The 13760-nt window shown below is 41.7% G+C and overlaps 4 protein-coding genes across 8 annotated transcripts; 2 read left to right on the forward strand and 2 right to left on the reverse strand.

The window, feature by feature from the left end:
- Positions 1 to 216: 216 nt before the first annotated feature.
- LOC6498644 (putative nuclease HARBI1) lies at positions 217 to 1598 on the reverse strand. The gene is made up of 3 exons (XM_001963193.3): positions 1220 to 1598; positions 421 to 1108; positions 217 to 356 (listed from the first exon to the last, which is right to left on the reverse strand). Exons 1-3 carry the CDS (start codon positions 1535 to 1537, stop codon positions 235 to 237), a joined length of 1128 nt encoding a protein of 375 aa, XP_001963229.1. The 5' UTR covers positions 1538 to 1598; the 3' UTR covers positions 217 to 234.
- A 357-nt stretch (positions 1599 to 1955) lies between these two features.
- On the forward strand, positions 1956 to 6190 carry LOC6496875 (protein piwi). Of its 2 annotated transcripts, XM_001963192.4 has the most exons (8): positions 1956 to 2112; positions 3180 to 3818; positions 3878 to 4198; positions 4255 to 4409; positions 4473 to 4673; positions 4728 to 4919; positions 4973 to 5083; positions 5149 to 6190. In XM_001963192.4, the coding sequence occupies exons 1-8, from the start codon at positions 2029 to 2031 to the stop codon at positions 6029 to 6031; spliced, it is 2586 nt and encodes an 861-aa protein (XP_001963228.2). In that variant the 5' UTR covers positions 1956 to 2028; the 3' UTR covers positions 6032 to 6190. The 2 variants fall into 2 exon arrangements, with proteins under 2 accessions (XP_001963228.2, XP_032310989.1); XM_032455098.2 differs by having other exon boundaries at positions 4473 to 4919.
- Positions 6191 to 6714: 524 nt separating this feature from the next.
- LOC6498643 (wiskott-Aldrich syndrome protein family member 2) lies at positions 6715 to 11458 on the reverse strand. 4 transcript variants are annotated; one of them, XM_014906724.3, is made up of 7 exons: positions 11248 to 11458; positions 9688 to 10492; positions 9322 to 9405; positions 8826 to 8906; positions 7483 to 8171; positions 7178 to 7427; positions 6715 to 7116 (listed from the first exon to the last, which is right to left on the reverse strand). In XM_014906724.3, the coding sequence occupies exons 2-7, from the start codon at positions 10430 to 10432 to the stop codon at positions 6938 to 6940; spliced, it is 2028 nt and encodes a 675-aa protein (XP_014762210.1). In that variant the 5' UTR covers positions 10433 to 10492; positions 11248 to 11458; the 3' UTR covers positions 6715 to 6937. The 4 variants fall into 4 exon arrangements, with proteins under 4 accessions (XP_014762210.1, XP_014762209.1, XP_001963227.1 ...); XM_014906723.3 differs by lacking the exon at positions 9322 to 9405; XM_001963191.4 differs by lacking the exon at positions 8826 to 8906.
- A 318-nt stretch (positions 11459 to 11776) lies between these two features.
- LOC6496876 (ATP synthase subunit g, mitochondrial) lies at positions 11777 to 12511 on the forward strand. The gene is made up of 3 exons (XM_001963190.4): positions 11777 to 11955; positions 12012 to 12066; positions 12155 to 12511. The coding sequence occupies exons 2-3, from the start codon at positions 12027 to 12029 to the stop codon at positions 12412 to 12414; spliced, it is 300 nt and encodes a 99-aa protein (XP_001963226.1). The 5' UTR covers positions 11777 to 11955; positions 12012 to 12026; the 3' UTR covers positions 12415 to 12511.
- The last annotated feature ends 1249 nt before the right edge of the window (positions 12512 to 13760 follow it).

The raw sequence follows: 13760 nt of genomic DNA on the forward strand, positions 1-13760 counted from the left end.
GGAAAGTCCTCAGATACTGTATCTTGAGATATTAATGGGGCTAGAGGCCGATTATATTTTTGGATTTGGGACCATATCTTTCTTACTTTGCACTAAAGCCATGAAATTATAAAACATCAATTACTGATAAAAAGACCCGATAACTTGATAAGAAAAGTAGGTCAACATCAGGTGGCATATATAGCTCAAGGTCGCTTTTAAGTGATATATTTTTTATATTTTCTTTAACTTTCTTTATTTATTTTCAAAATGGGTCTTAATAAATTGTGTTCTGTTACTATCCTCTCCCTTTTTGAATTCCAAATTGAAGGGATTGAAGAAATATGATTTTAATGGAGAAATATTCAGTTCCATGTCTAAGGAAGAAGGTTAGAATCAATTAATCAAACCAATCAAGGAATATTAAATTAAATACATTACCTATACTGGGATCAGTCCACTCCATTGCCATATTGTGAAGAATGGAGAGCGCCGTGATGGTTTGCTTGGCGGCGCCATGAGATCCAATTATTTCCGTTCCAAGGATACCGAACCGATTTATGAGTAAGTTGAGGCATTTCCGTGCCGAGGCATATGTGACGGAATGGGAGTGGTTATAGAGCTCCTCGGATTGCGTTCTTGGAAATTGAACAGGAGTAAATAGCGACGAGGAGCACCGAACCATTTCGTTTCCCAAAAGGATTCGGCCACGAAACTCGTTCTGTTCAAAGCGGTCCTTTATTTTGGACTGTGCGAACATTTCCATGTCTGAGCCCAACGAGCTTTCCTCGAGTAATCGGACATCCAGATCCCGTACCTTGTGCGCTGAATCGCAAACTATTTGAAGGTGAAGATGTTCGTTTGTGTTAGATGGAATATCGTCGTCCACATCCTCTAGAGCTGAGTTTCCAGGTCGAAATCTCACAGTCGTCTGCAGCAAAGCTCCAATAACCTGCGGCATATTCGCAACTCCTTGAAATGAACACATAATTCTTTCTTTTTCTGAGAGGGTAGCCGGCATTCTGATGTAGCGCGAGGCTTTTGAGGACAAAACTGAAGCCACTCGACGAGTGATTTTTCCCAAAGTACGTAAACTAACGCCGTGGGCCATTGCAGTCAACTGAGGGTGCTGAAAAATACAATAATTTTAATAAGATTATACGCAATTTCAAACTGGGTATGATTTCGCGCCAAACTTTTTGTTGTACATACACAAACTTTTCCAATTGTACAAACTTACTTCAGTTCCACCCCACAGCCGGACTGCGGATAAAATTTGCAGATCTATTGGCACCTGCTCCCTCTTCAGCGGCTCGTAATAATCAATTTCCAGATCATCTCTCACAACTTCAATAATTCGTCGCAAATTTTCCTTCGTATACCGATATTTAATGCGAAACTGGTTCTCATTCAAATCAGTTAGCGGATTGAACCGTGCTTTCCTTTTTCTAACTCTAGGCACCCTTCGACCTTTGCCCTTGCCGCTCAAGAATCTTCGAAAGTCGGCAAAGTATTCAAAATCCTTTAAAGACCGGTCGAATATTTCTAATTCCTCCATATCTGTAAGTTTTGTTTTCTTCACAGATTAGAGGTGGAAAAACTTCGATGGAAGTATCGATAAGACCGATTAACAATAATGATTTTAGTATTTTAACAACGATCTAACAAAGACGTTTAAATTGATTTTAAATAGTTTATAAGTAACGTTTAGGGTAAATATTTATTTATATAATTATTTTATAAAGTTACATTAAGTTTGTTTTAGATAATGTAAGAAATATATATTTACAAAATATATACAAAATATTGAGGGGCAAAAGTGTAAATAGTCGCATTTGAGGCACTTTTAAGTCGAATTCAAATATTTAAAGGCACGATTTTAATTTTAAAACATATTTATAAGATTTAAGATTTTTTGGGATATTCTCAAAACGAGAAGACCGCGGTCACTCTGTATAGGACAAATGTCTGGCAACATTCGATTCGACCGCCATTCTCTTTTAAAGCTCTTCCTTTCCAAGTGTTTCGGTGAAAATCAAAGTCTAAATTATGGCCGAAGATCAAGGTCGAGGGCGCAGGCGTCCACTCGAAGATGAACAACCATCGACCTCCCATGAGGGAAGGGAAGAGCCGGTAGGTGATATTCTAAATATTTATTATTATTTATTTATCACCCTAATTTCTCCCAAACCAAATAACTTTTGGAATATGTTTGGACAAAAATTATCTAATTAAAACAATACCTTTCGGTTGGTATATAATTCATTTAGATCGGTTGCCTACAGAAAATGTTTAATTCTTCGGCTATACATAGAGTCTCCTCGCGTCACCTCGTGTACTGGCGCCCACAGTGATTTAAAATCATAACTTAATTTACCTTTAATTTATCAAAGGAGAATAAACCTACTTAGTTATTTCATTATTTTTCAAAGCGCTGTCCCCTAGCCAGTAGCGTAGATAGGGGGGCGATCAGGGGGATAAATCCCCCCCCTTGGGTCTGAGAATTATAAGATTATATAATCTCAAAATTGAAAAAGAAACACATTTTTACGCGATGACTGTGCAGTACAGTAATATTATTATTATTATTATTGCAGATTGCGGATTATTATCGCAGTGTAAAATAAAACTTACAAAAAAACAGGATATTATTCTGAGTCATATCCCCCCATATCAAAAAGCTATCTACGCCACTGCCTCTAGCGTCTGCGTAAGTCCCGTTACGTTGCTTCGTATTCTCATGCATGGGAAAAAAACTTTCTGTGTGTGGGTGCTTCGTCCAATTCCTTTCCAAAACAAAAATAGGCGTCACTTTTCTGGAATTGTTATTCTTTCTGGAAAAAATGAGTATCCATAAGTCAAGTCTGTACTTGAAATAATATCTCTACAAACATTGTATTAAAGAAGCACACAGAGCGAGAGAGAAGAACGTGGGCTCGAAAGTGGCGCGAAGCATAACTTCTCGAATATCTGCTGCGCAAGCAATAAAAAGGAAGCAGCAGAGTGTGTTTCTTGGTCCGGGGTCTTTAATTTACGTTTTCATATTCCTATAAACACACATTCACATATTTTTTGTTTATAATACCCGCTTTTTTATAATACCCGCTTCTCCTGCCCTATACTCCCTTTCTACGAGTCCCGTTATAAAAATATATGTATATATATTTTATTAAATATTTTTTTTTTTTACTTTTACGTAGCGTGCAAAAATATTCAAGGGGCCATCGGATCCCCGTAGAGAGGGTTCCCGAGGAGATCCACGAGCTGGACCCAGTGCAACTGCTCCCCCAGAGAGGCCGGAGAGCGAACAGCCTTCGGAAGCCGGATCATCTGGACAAGGAAAACGCGATGGAGCTGGAGCTGGAGCTGAAGGAAGGACCGATCGCCGAGCTCGCTACGACATTGTGGCCACTCGTCCGGCGGATGTGGTGACCAAGAAGGGCTCCGACGGAGTCCCCATCCGACTGCAGTCGAACTTCTTCCGACTCAAGACCGTGCCGGAGTGGCGCATCGTCCACTACCATGTGGAGTTCGAGCCACCAATAGAGAATATACGGGTTCGAATGGGCATATTGTCGGATCAGTCAAAGTTCTTGGGGGCAGGATATCTGTTCGATGGAATGCAGCTGTTCTCCGTCCGGAAATATCCACAGGACTTGACGGTCTTACGCGTGAAGTCAAAGCTCGGCACAGACTACACTATAACGATCAAGTTTGTGGGATTCATATCGACGTCAGAAACAAGATTCCTACAAGTCCTCAATCTTATACTGCGCCGATCGATGAAGGGCCTCAAGCTAGAGCTAGTTGGCCGCAATCTGTTCGATCCGCATGCCAAGGTACAATATATATATTAGTTTACAGAACCTATCTTATGGCTTAACTATTGTCGTTTTAGATTTCGATCCGCGAGTTCCAAATGGAACTGTGGCCTGGATACGAGACCTCTATCCGTCAGCACGAAAAGGATATTCTTCTGTGCACCGAAATCACTCACAAAGTGATGCGCACGGAAACTGTTTACGATATTTTGAGACGCTGTTCGCAAAATCCCTCCCGTCATCAGGACGATTTCCGCATGAATGTGTTGGACATGATCGTCCTTACAGACTATAACAATAAGACATACCGCATCAACGACGTTGACTTTGGCCAGACACCCAAGTCCACGTTCAGTTGCAAGGGCAAGGACATTAGCTTTGTGGAGTACTACCTGACAGTGAGTTTGAAATTGTTGCTTTTTCTCATAAATTTATTCAATCATTTATGTTTCAGAAATATAACATTCGCATAAGAGACCACAACCAGCCACTGCTCATATCGAAGAGCAGGGACAAGGCCCAGAAGGCAAACGCCAGTGAAGTGGTGGTTCTCATTCCAGAACTGTGCCGAGTGACTGGTCTAACAGACAGCATGCGTTCTGACTTTAAGTAGGATTACATCCACATAGGAATAGTATAAGAAAATGATATTAAACTAATTACTATTTAAAGATTAATGCGCGCCATGTCGGAACATACTCGAATGAATCCCGACCGACGCATTGATCGACTGCGCCGTTTCAATCATCGCTTGCAAACCACTACCGACAGCCTCAAGGTTTTGAAGGATTGGAACATGGATCTCGACCAGAATCTCATTGAGGTCCAAGGTCGCATCATTTCACCCCAAAAAATAGTGTTTAGCGATCAAAAGTATGCTCAAGTTATGCCAATTGAACTTTATCATAAAACTGTATTTGATTCTAGGGTTTCTGCAGGAGATACTGGTGATTGGACGCGCTACTTCCGTGACCAACGCATGCTTACCACTCCAAGTGATGGCATCGATCGCTGGGCAGTCATCGCTCCGGAACGGAACTCTTATGACCTAAAGAACTTGATGGAGAATATGTTTAGGGCCGCCAGCGGCATGGGTCTGCGGATTAAGACCCCCCATGAGTAAGATAGCATAGTCTGCTTATATTATTGTTTTATGGCAACTTGTTTTTCAGATTGAAGATATATGACGATCGCACCGCGACATACATACGGGCAATGGATGATTGTGCCCGAATGGATCCAAAGCTAATCCTCTGCTTGGTTCCCAATAATAACGCAGACAGGTTAGAAGCTGTTTCACTCTTTCCAGAACTCTTTTAAAATTATAGAACTTCATTTTCTATTTCAGATACTCGGCAATTAAGAAGCGCGGCTACGTGGATAGGGCCGTTCCCACCCAAGTGGTCACCATTAAAACTGCCAAGAATCGCGGCTTGATGAGCATCGCCACCAAGATAGCGATCCAGATCAACTGCAAACTGGGATACACCCCTTGGATGGTGGAAGTGCCCCTCTCGGGACTAATGACCATAGGATTCGATATTGCCAAGAGCACCCGCGACCGGAAGAAGGCTTACGGGGCATTGGTGGCATCCATGGATCTGCAGCAGAACTCCACCTACTTCAGCACCGTCTCTGAGTGCAGTGCCTTCGACTCTCTGTCCAACAATCTTTGGCCGATGATAGCGAAGGCTCTGCGTCAATATCAACGGGAACATCATAAGTTGCCCACTCGCATTATGTTCTATCGTGATGGCGTCAGTCCGGGCGCCCTGAAACAGCTCTTTGAGTTTGAGGTGAAGGAGATTGTGGAGAAACTGGATGCGGAGTACAAGCGCGCCAACTGCGGACCACCGATGCTGGCCTACATTGTGGTCACAAAGTCGATGAACACCCGCTTCTTCAACAATGGCCGCAACCCGCCGCCCGGGACTGTCGTCGATGATGTTGTTACGCTGCCGGAACGTTATGATTTCTATTTGGTGTCGCAGCAGGTCCGGCAGGGCTCCGTCTCCCCGACTTCCTACAACGTTCTCTACAGTAATATTCGTCTCAGTCCCGATCAGATCCAGAAGTTGACTTACAAAATGTGCCACTTGTACTACAACTGGTCGGGCACTACCCGGGTGCCTGCCGTCTGCCAGTATGCCAAGAAGCTGGCCACCCTGGTGGCCACCAACTTGCACGCCATTCCGCAGAATGCGTTGGAAAAGAAGTTCTACTACCTTTAAATTAATACTCTGATAGGTTAAGCACAAAGTCTAACACTTTAAGAAGAAAAAGTTTCATATTACGTTACAAAGAATGTAATTTTCTGATTTCCTTAATTATCATTTACTCTTTCTAACTTTGTTTATAAAAAAAAAAAAAAAAACTGAAAAGAAATAAGACGTTGTGGCGTTTTTAATTTTTGGAGTACAATTATTTTATTGTTTATATTAAATATTATACTTTTTGTAAAGAAATACATGCAACCATGTATCTGTGAAATGCACCTTACTAGTTACAGGCATTTCGCTCTCTCGGGAATAATCAAATTTCATAGCTTGTTGAGTATATTGAAATGCTACGGCTGTGTATGATAATTTTTTGTGTTTTATGTTTCTTTTTTTGTTTTTTAATATAATTGTATTTACAAAATTCTAAAGTTTCGTTTTGGATATAAATGTGTTGTATTAATCGTATCGATTGCAAGTAGGGATAGGATTGAGTTTAGTTATAATATCGAATATTTATAATATAATATCCAAACACCGACTACTATGATACAGAAGCCCATTACGTTACTTAGAGCTAAACTCCGAAGGATCGCTCCTTCTCGGAGCGTCATCTAGGCTTCAAATTCAAATGCGTTTGCTATTAGCGATTACTTTAACGATAATAACTCGTTGGTGTGTATGTACAATTGAATTAATTACTTTTTTTGATTTTAGATATATTATTTAGGATTAGTTTAGGTTTAGGTGTGTGTATATATCATATGAAAGTGGGTGGTGGTAGAAAAGCTTTGGTGCTTTTGTGTAATCCAATTTTATACCACTCCTGGCTTAGACCATCGTATGGATTAATTCTCTTTGGAATTATTTCTTCTTTTTATTTTTTAGAATTAGGTCCGGCTTGAGCGAGTTCATCAGGGATCAAGCCGATGTCTCGTTTGGCTCCATCCACCCCTCGCTGTCGTCATCGCTGTCCGAGTCCTCCGACTCGGACAGTTCAATTGCCACGCGTCTGGCCAAGATGGAGGCGACGTCCAAAGGTGCCGTATTACGTTCAAATTCCTTCTGCTCAGACTTTTCCACCTTTCGCAGGGTAATGCCTACAAAACAAATAGTATTTTTAATAAAATATTAATGATTTAAGTTTATAGTTGTACTTACCATCTCGAATGGCCTTCATCAAGTCGTTGCGTGGGTCATGGAATGGAGGCAATAGCTTCTTGGCAGCCACAATGTGCGGGCCACCGTTCTGCTGACCTGGCATCTCTCCATTGGCCAGGGATTTGGGAAGAATTTGGTGTGGCCGCATGGTGTGCTGATTGCCACTACCACCGCCCATTCCATCCTCAACGGGCGGCGGCGGTGGCGGCGGGGGTGGTGCGGCATTGGGAGGCGACATTTTTGGTGAGTGCTGTTTGGAAATAAAATAAATTTAAAATCCCAAACACACTGAATGAGTTACGAACCTGATCGGGCACTGGAGGCGGGGGCGGCAAGTCGCTAAGGGAGTTCAACTGGTTGCCCCCCATTCCCATGTTGTTGAATGTGTTGCTCAGCTGCGTCATAACCATGTCGTTGGCGTTCTGGACGCTGTTCGGAGTCATCTGCGGAGATCCAGCTCGCGATGTACTGTTCGCCCGGCCCAGCAGCTTGGCCGCAATGTGTCCGCTGTTGGCGCCATTCATGGCGGACATGGGCGACATGGCGTCCGGTACGGGCGGTGGTGGTGGCAACGCGTCCCTGCTGGTCGACATACTCCTACCCCGGGTCGGGGTATTGGCATTCGAGGCTGTGGGTGTGCCCCCACCGCTGCCGTTCGATGGTGGAGCCGGTGGCGGTTGTGAGGGACGCGGCTTGTTGCGCGACGGGGTGCCCGGTCCGTAAATGGGCTCCGGCGACATAACACCCTGCCCCGCCTGGCCGTACAGGGAGTGGGACTGGTACAGGCCGGCATCGTACATCTGCTGGTGCTGCTGCATGTGCATCTGCTGGGCTCCAGCCATTCCATTGGCTCCGAACGAGGCCGCATACTGATTGTGGCCCATCTGGGGGTTGACCTGGTCGTAGGTGCTGCCATCGATCTGCTCCGACTGGTAGCTGTGGCGCAACTCGATCGAGTTGGGACGCGGTGGGCGTGTGTCGTAGACTCCCATATCTAGAAGGGTGGGAAGGGATAGCGATTAGAACCGCTCCTGGTAGTCATACTCTTCATACAGGACACGCATCTCATTTAAAAACACGCCAATTATTGTGTAATTACACTTGAAACTAAATTAGACATGTAATTACAAGCAATTGAGTCTTTCTGTGCAGATGAGACTCCATCAGAGGCCAATTCTTAAGACAAATTTTTGTTAAAATATAAAAACCGATTTGAGAGTTTTTAGAGAATTTGAGAAGACTCTGCGCACAGAAAAGAATTTTGGAGAAAGATGTGGCGACAGATAGGAATTAGTTAGGCTCTAGAGTGAGGTGTACGATTGAAAAGACGGAGATGTGGAAACAGACTCAACTACAACAGAAAGTTATAAGGATCCTAAACAAAAATTAGGAAGCGCAGCTGGCCAGGCCAATGAATTCAATAATTGGATAAAGAATTCATTGGATTCTCGACCGCGCCGCCTTCGACTGAAAGTATCTTACATAGTTAAATGGTTAACGAGTCGGCTCTGTACAGTGTACACTGTGTTAATAAAAATGATAAAGGATTGCTAGTTAAAAGTATAGAAGAGTATAATATATAGAAAAGCGTGTGAAATAACACTTATAGTCGTTACTGAGCTTGCTTAAAGGTGTGAAGATGTCTAACCTGCAATCGCAACGGCGGTTTGCTTTGTGACATTACTGTTATTCTCCAAATGCGATAGCATATTATAAGGCTTTACTGTATCTGTAAATGAGATGATTATGCGTGTTGGATCCATACAAGATTACAGATCTAATAACAATAACGATCATAACGAAAAACGATAGTAACAAAAAACGGCATGCAGTAAGTCTAAGCGGTGGATAGCGGTCTTTTGGATGTGAGCTACATCAGATTCTGTTCGGAGATTTAGTCATTATTTTGAAAAACTGATATCAGAGAACTGATAACCCTTCTCTGAATGATAATGAAGGTTAATGCTAAGTAACAGCAACAAGGCGTCGCATAAATAGTCATCGTTCGGGGGGACTTCTTTCTGCTTGGCAAATTGAAAACTAGCGAGCTTTTTGAGTGAAGTTGAAGTAGTGGAATGAATATGGACGGGATCGGCGAGATGGCCTGGAAATGCATGTCAACATGGCACCATCATCATTCGTACCTACGTCATTAACATTACCGACAACCTGGTGGTGGCTGGCATCGGTCTCAGCCTCGCTCACAGTCTGTATTCTGACTAGCTGAACTACACGAGCAGACAGTACATAATATAATTCATAATTAAATTGATTCAAATGCCAAACAAGTGCAAATACTCAGTGCGTTGGAGGAGAAAAAGAGAGCTATTCAAAATCTGATCATCAATTGGCTTCGCACTGAGTACTTGGTTTCATTTTGTTTCTCAGATTGTTGAAATACTATTTGTATCTTAAATACTATTAGAATTTTAATTTCTCTTAGACCATATATACTTTAATTATTTCAACAACCCGTCTAGCTGAGCTTAGAGTCTCTCCTATGTACTCACTTCCGTAACCGGCCTCCTCGTTGACCATGGAGTTGGGTGTCCGGTATATAACATTGTTGGGCATCAGGGTCTCGCCGTGCACCAGGACGAGCTGGCGCTGTTTCTCGCGCGTATTGTGCGGCTGTCGTATTTTGGTCTTTTGCTTCTTGTTGCTACGCCCAGCTGCCCCGCCGGCTCCTCCGTCCTGTCGCGGTCGATTCATCTTCTTGCCCTTGTCGTGCATCACACGTTCGGTGTCCTTGAGCATCTCCTGGCGCCACAGCTCAAAGAAGTAGTTGGGATCGGTGTAGAACTTAAGACCGTCCTTCCCATCGTCCCGATACACATTCAGCTTGTCCAGCGGCGGCGGTTTGTCGCACTGGGCGTATGTTTCCAGCATGGGTGCCGGCATGGTGGCCCGTGAGAAGATCTGCTGATCGAACACCTTGGCCGACTTGAAGGCCTTCTTGCGCGTTATGTCCGTCAGGGGCACCTCCTCCACAGTGCTGTCCAGCTGGGTGACCTTGATGGCCAGCCGATCGATGCGGGCCTGCAACGAGTTGGCCCGATCCCCAATATTAGCGACATCGCGGGCCAGCTCACCGAACACATCCTCGGCGTGTTTCGAGAGCGAGGATAGCTGCCGGATGATGTTCGTGAGGGTGGTGTTGGTCACCGTCTCGAGCTCCACGGACTGCAGCTCGTCCTGCTGGTAGACGGAGCGGGCCACATGTACGGGCTCTATCGATCGCTTCGGCAGTGGCATGGTCGGGCGCGGTAGACAATTAACTCCAACTTATCCCGTGAATTAGTGTGTCCTCATTGACTGAAATACAAAAAATACTTAAATTATAAAATAAATGAAATTTTTATCGATTTTTTTTATGTTATTTTCTGTTGAACTGCAATTTTGAAATGATTTATTTGAAACAATCAAGATTTTAGTGTCACTCTTGAGTTATAATTCTTGTTTATTTATTTTTTTTAATTAATAGGAGCCTTCCAATTGGCCTTCGAGGTGGACCGCAGGGTAAATTCTCCATTAAAGCCTCTATTTGCATAGTTTTTAACATAAATTTTGTGATATGCGCGGCCCGGCCGTCGTCGTCTGGACCACACCCCATGTCCAATGGATATAAGTATTCACTGTTTGGGTGATAAGAGCGCTACGCCCAAATCCCACCCCCTCAAGATTCATTCACAGTCGGAGGCGAGATAAGTCGATAAAGTGGCCGCTTCAATGGCTCTATCTCGGAAAGACTTCACCATACGTGGTGGCAGCACCTACATATGTACGCGAAGTACGCGTACACATCTGGGGGCCCCCACCAACGCAAATTAGATATTCAGGGTGCCAAGAGTGCCGAGAGCTGCCGTTTGTGGGGGCACACACGAAGGTGGGTGCGCTTTGCTGTTGGCTATGTGTGTATGTGGCTCTTATTACTAATTTTCACGCGATTCCCTGCGTTCGCGTTCGCACTTGGGCTGTGCCATATCACTGCAACTAAATGGCAATAATACATTGTATGTATTTTTCTGCAAGCACTTTCTATTCCTCAATTTATTGCATTGCTCACTCACCGCCCGTCACACTTCTCGTTTCACGCCAGACACAACAAAAAACATTAATCAGCCACTTCCGCTGCCGATGCTCGATGTTAGATTCGTTACCGTTCCGAGCAAAACTCTAATTAGCCGATTCGGGGCTTGAAAAATGCAAATATTTGCTCGTTTTTGTGGAAACTTAGATTTCCACACCTTTGTTGTATATTTATATCGAAATATCGATGTTTTTTCCAAAATTTTATATCGTAGTATTTTTTTTATCTAAAATATAGTTTTTTTTTTATTTTTTCCATTTGGTCTCACTAAGTGTTGGCAACACTAATTTTCTATGCAACTACAACCAAAGTGGCGCTTAATTTAAATAATAGTACTTTTATAGAAATTTAATCTTAATAATCTATAAATTGCCTTAGCTTGTAATTATATTCAACTATTGTGATTGCAGTATCACTCTCTGGAATATGAAATTCCATCGATATTTCCTATGAGAACTTGGGCTATCGATATGAAATGTGTATAAAAAATTATATTAAAACATAGGGTATTTTAAAAATAGTAATGTTGGTTTATTTAATGTAGTCTAAAATTGATCATTTTTCTTATTTTAAATGAATAGAATAAAGAATAGCGTTAAAAAAATACTGAAACTTTTATAGAAACTATTCGATAACTTCTTCTCCAGCCCTGGCAAATGCATAACATCTCTGTTTCATAGCACATTAGGTATGGTTTTACACATTTCGCTTATTTTTCTCTTTTATAATTTGAAGTGATTGCAGAAACGACACGGAAAAATGGCGAGTTTGGCTACTAAGGGATCAGGACTTGTTAACAGTAAGTTTCGCTAGTCGAAACCGAGTTTGTTTTTGATTTGCCAATTCGCATAGTGATCGAAAATTATGTAATGATATATTTTTTGCAGGGCTTCTTACACAGGCCAGGCCACAGCTGGATGTGTTCCTGAAGTACGCCAAAGTGGAGCTTACGCCCCCAACGCCAGCCGACATTCCGGCGATCCGTCAGGGACTTGGCAACATCATCAAGGGAGCCAAGACCGGCGCCTACAAGAACCTCACCGTTCGCGAGGCCTGGCTTAACACCCTGGTGACCGCCGAGGTCATCTTTTGGTTCTACATCGGCGAATGCATCGGCAAACGCCACATTGTGGGATACAATGTCTAAATTTACTATAGTCTATGCTTGGCAGTTTTTGGAATGATTGAAAAAATCTTAATTGTGAACATTTCGACACTGAATAAAGTGAAATAATACGATAGTATCTGAAAAGTGTTTCCTCTCCAAGATTATTGCCAATTTTTTATCTATTTAGGTAAAATAAGGTAAACAAAATAGTCATATTTAAATGTCCGTTACTCAAAAACAGAATCAGAAAGTTTATGATCTTAGTTTCTGGTAATTAAAGGGTTTTAACCAGAAAGGTTAAGGTTTTTAAGGTCTTATTTATTAACATATAAAAATTTCAAAGTGTGCGGATTTTTTGTTCAGAAGATATGATAGTTTGAACTTAGCGCTGCACGCGTAGCGTCTTTGAGTGCGAGCGCTAGCACACTCTACTTCCAGGGCGGTCATGAAATTAAGAGTTTTTGTTTCATATCATAATAAAATAAGGTTAAAAAAGACACAAACATAGGATTTTATTACATTAAAGTACATTTTAAATAAAACAAGAAAGGAAAGCTAACTTCGGGCGGAGCCGAAGTTGATATACCCTTGCAGTTCAGTCGCAGTCCGCTAGGTGGCGCCACGCATCTTATATTATTAGATATATAGCGGATCGTTTATAGTCGGCCCATCCTTATGAAATTTGGCAAATCAGATTATTTTGTCCAAAATATAATCTGTACCAAGTCCCATCTTTCTAACTTAAAAAACACCAAAGTTATGCCAATTCCGATCGTTGTATGACAGCTATAGGATATAGTTCAAACTATCGTATCTTCTGAACAAAAAATCCGCACACTTTGAAATTTTTATATGTTAATAAATAAGACCTATAGAATATTTATAATTTTTTTCAGAATTTTTGATGCTCCAGAACGATATTTTGCAAAAACTTTGTTTAAATAAACATTTATAAATAAAAAAATAAAAAAGAATTCGCTTTGACAAAAATTTCATTATAAACTACGACAAAATAGTAAAAAGCTGTGAAAATTTCATTCCATTTGAGCGAATAGATTATGAGATATAGCGAAACGAAAAAAAAATGTCAAGAAATTGTTTATGTCAATAACTAGCATAATAAATTTTTTTTGGAAATTATATTTTGGGAATTACTTTTACTGCTTACGAGCTACACATTGACCACATTTAATTTGAAAAACAAAACCGACTCATTTTTAGTGATCGGTTTCACGAATTCTGACTCTTAAAGTAATGAAGGTGATAACACAAAATGTTTGCTTTTTGCGCTTTAAAATATAAATAGGACATTTGAACTTGTTGTTTTTATCAATAAAGATGCATAGTTACCTATAAATCATTAAAAGGAAGACCTTAATTTCTAG

This window comes from Drosophila ananassae, chromosome 3R (genome assembly GCF_017639315.1).
Source record: "Drosophila ananassae strain 14024-0371.13 chromosome 3R, ASM1763931v2, whole genome shotgun sequence".
Classification (NCBI taxonomy): domain Eukaryota; kingdom Metazoa; phylum Arthropoda; class Insecta; order Diptera; family Drosophilidae; genus Drosophila; species Drosophila ananassae.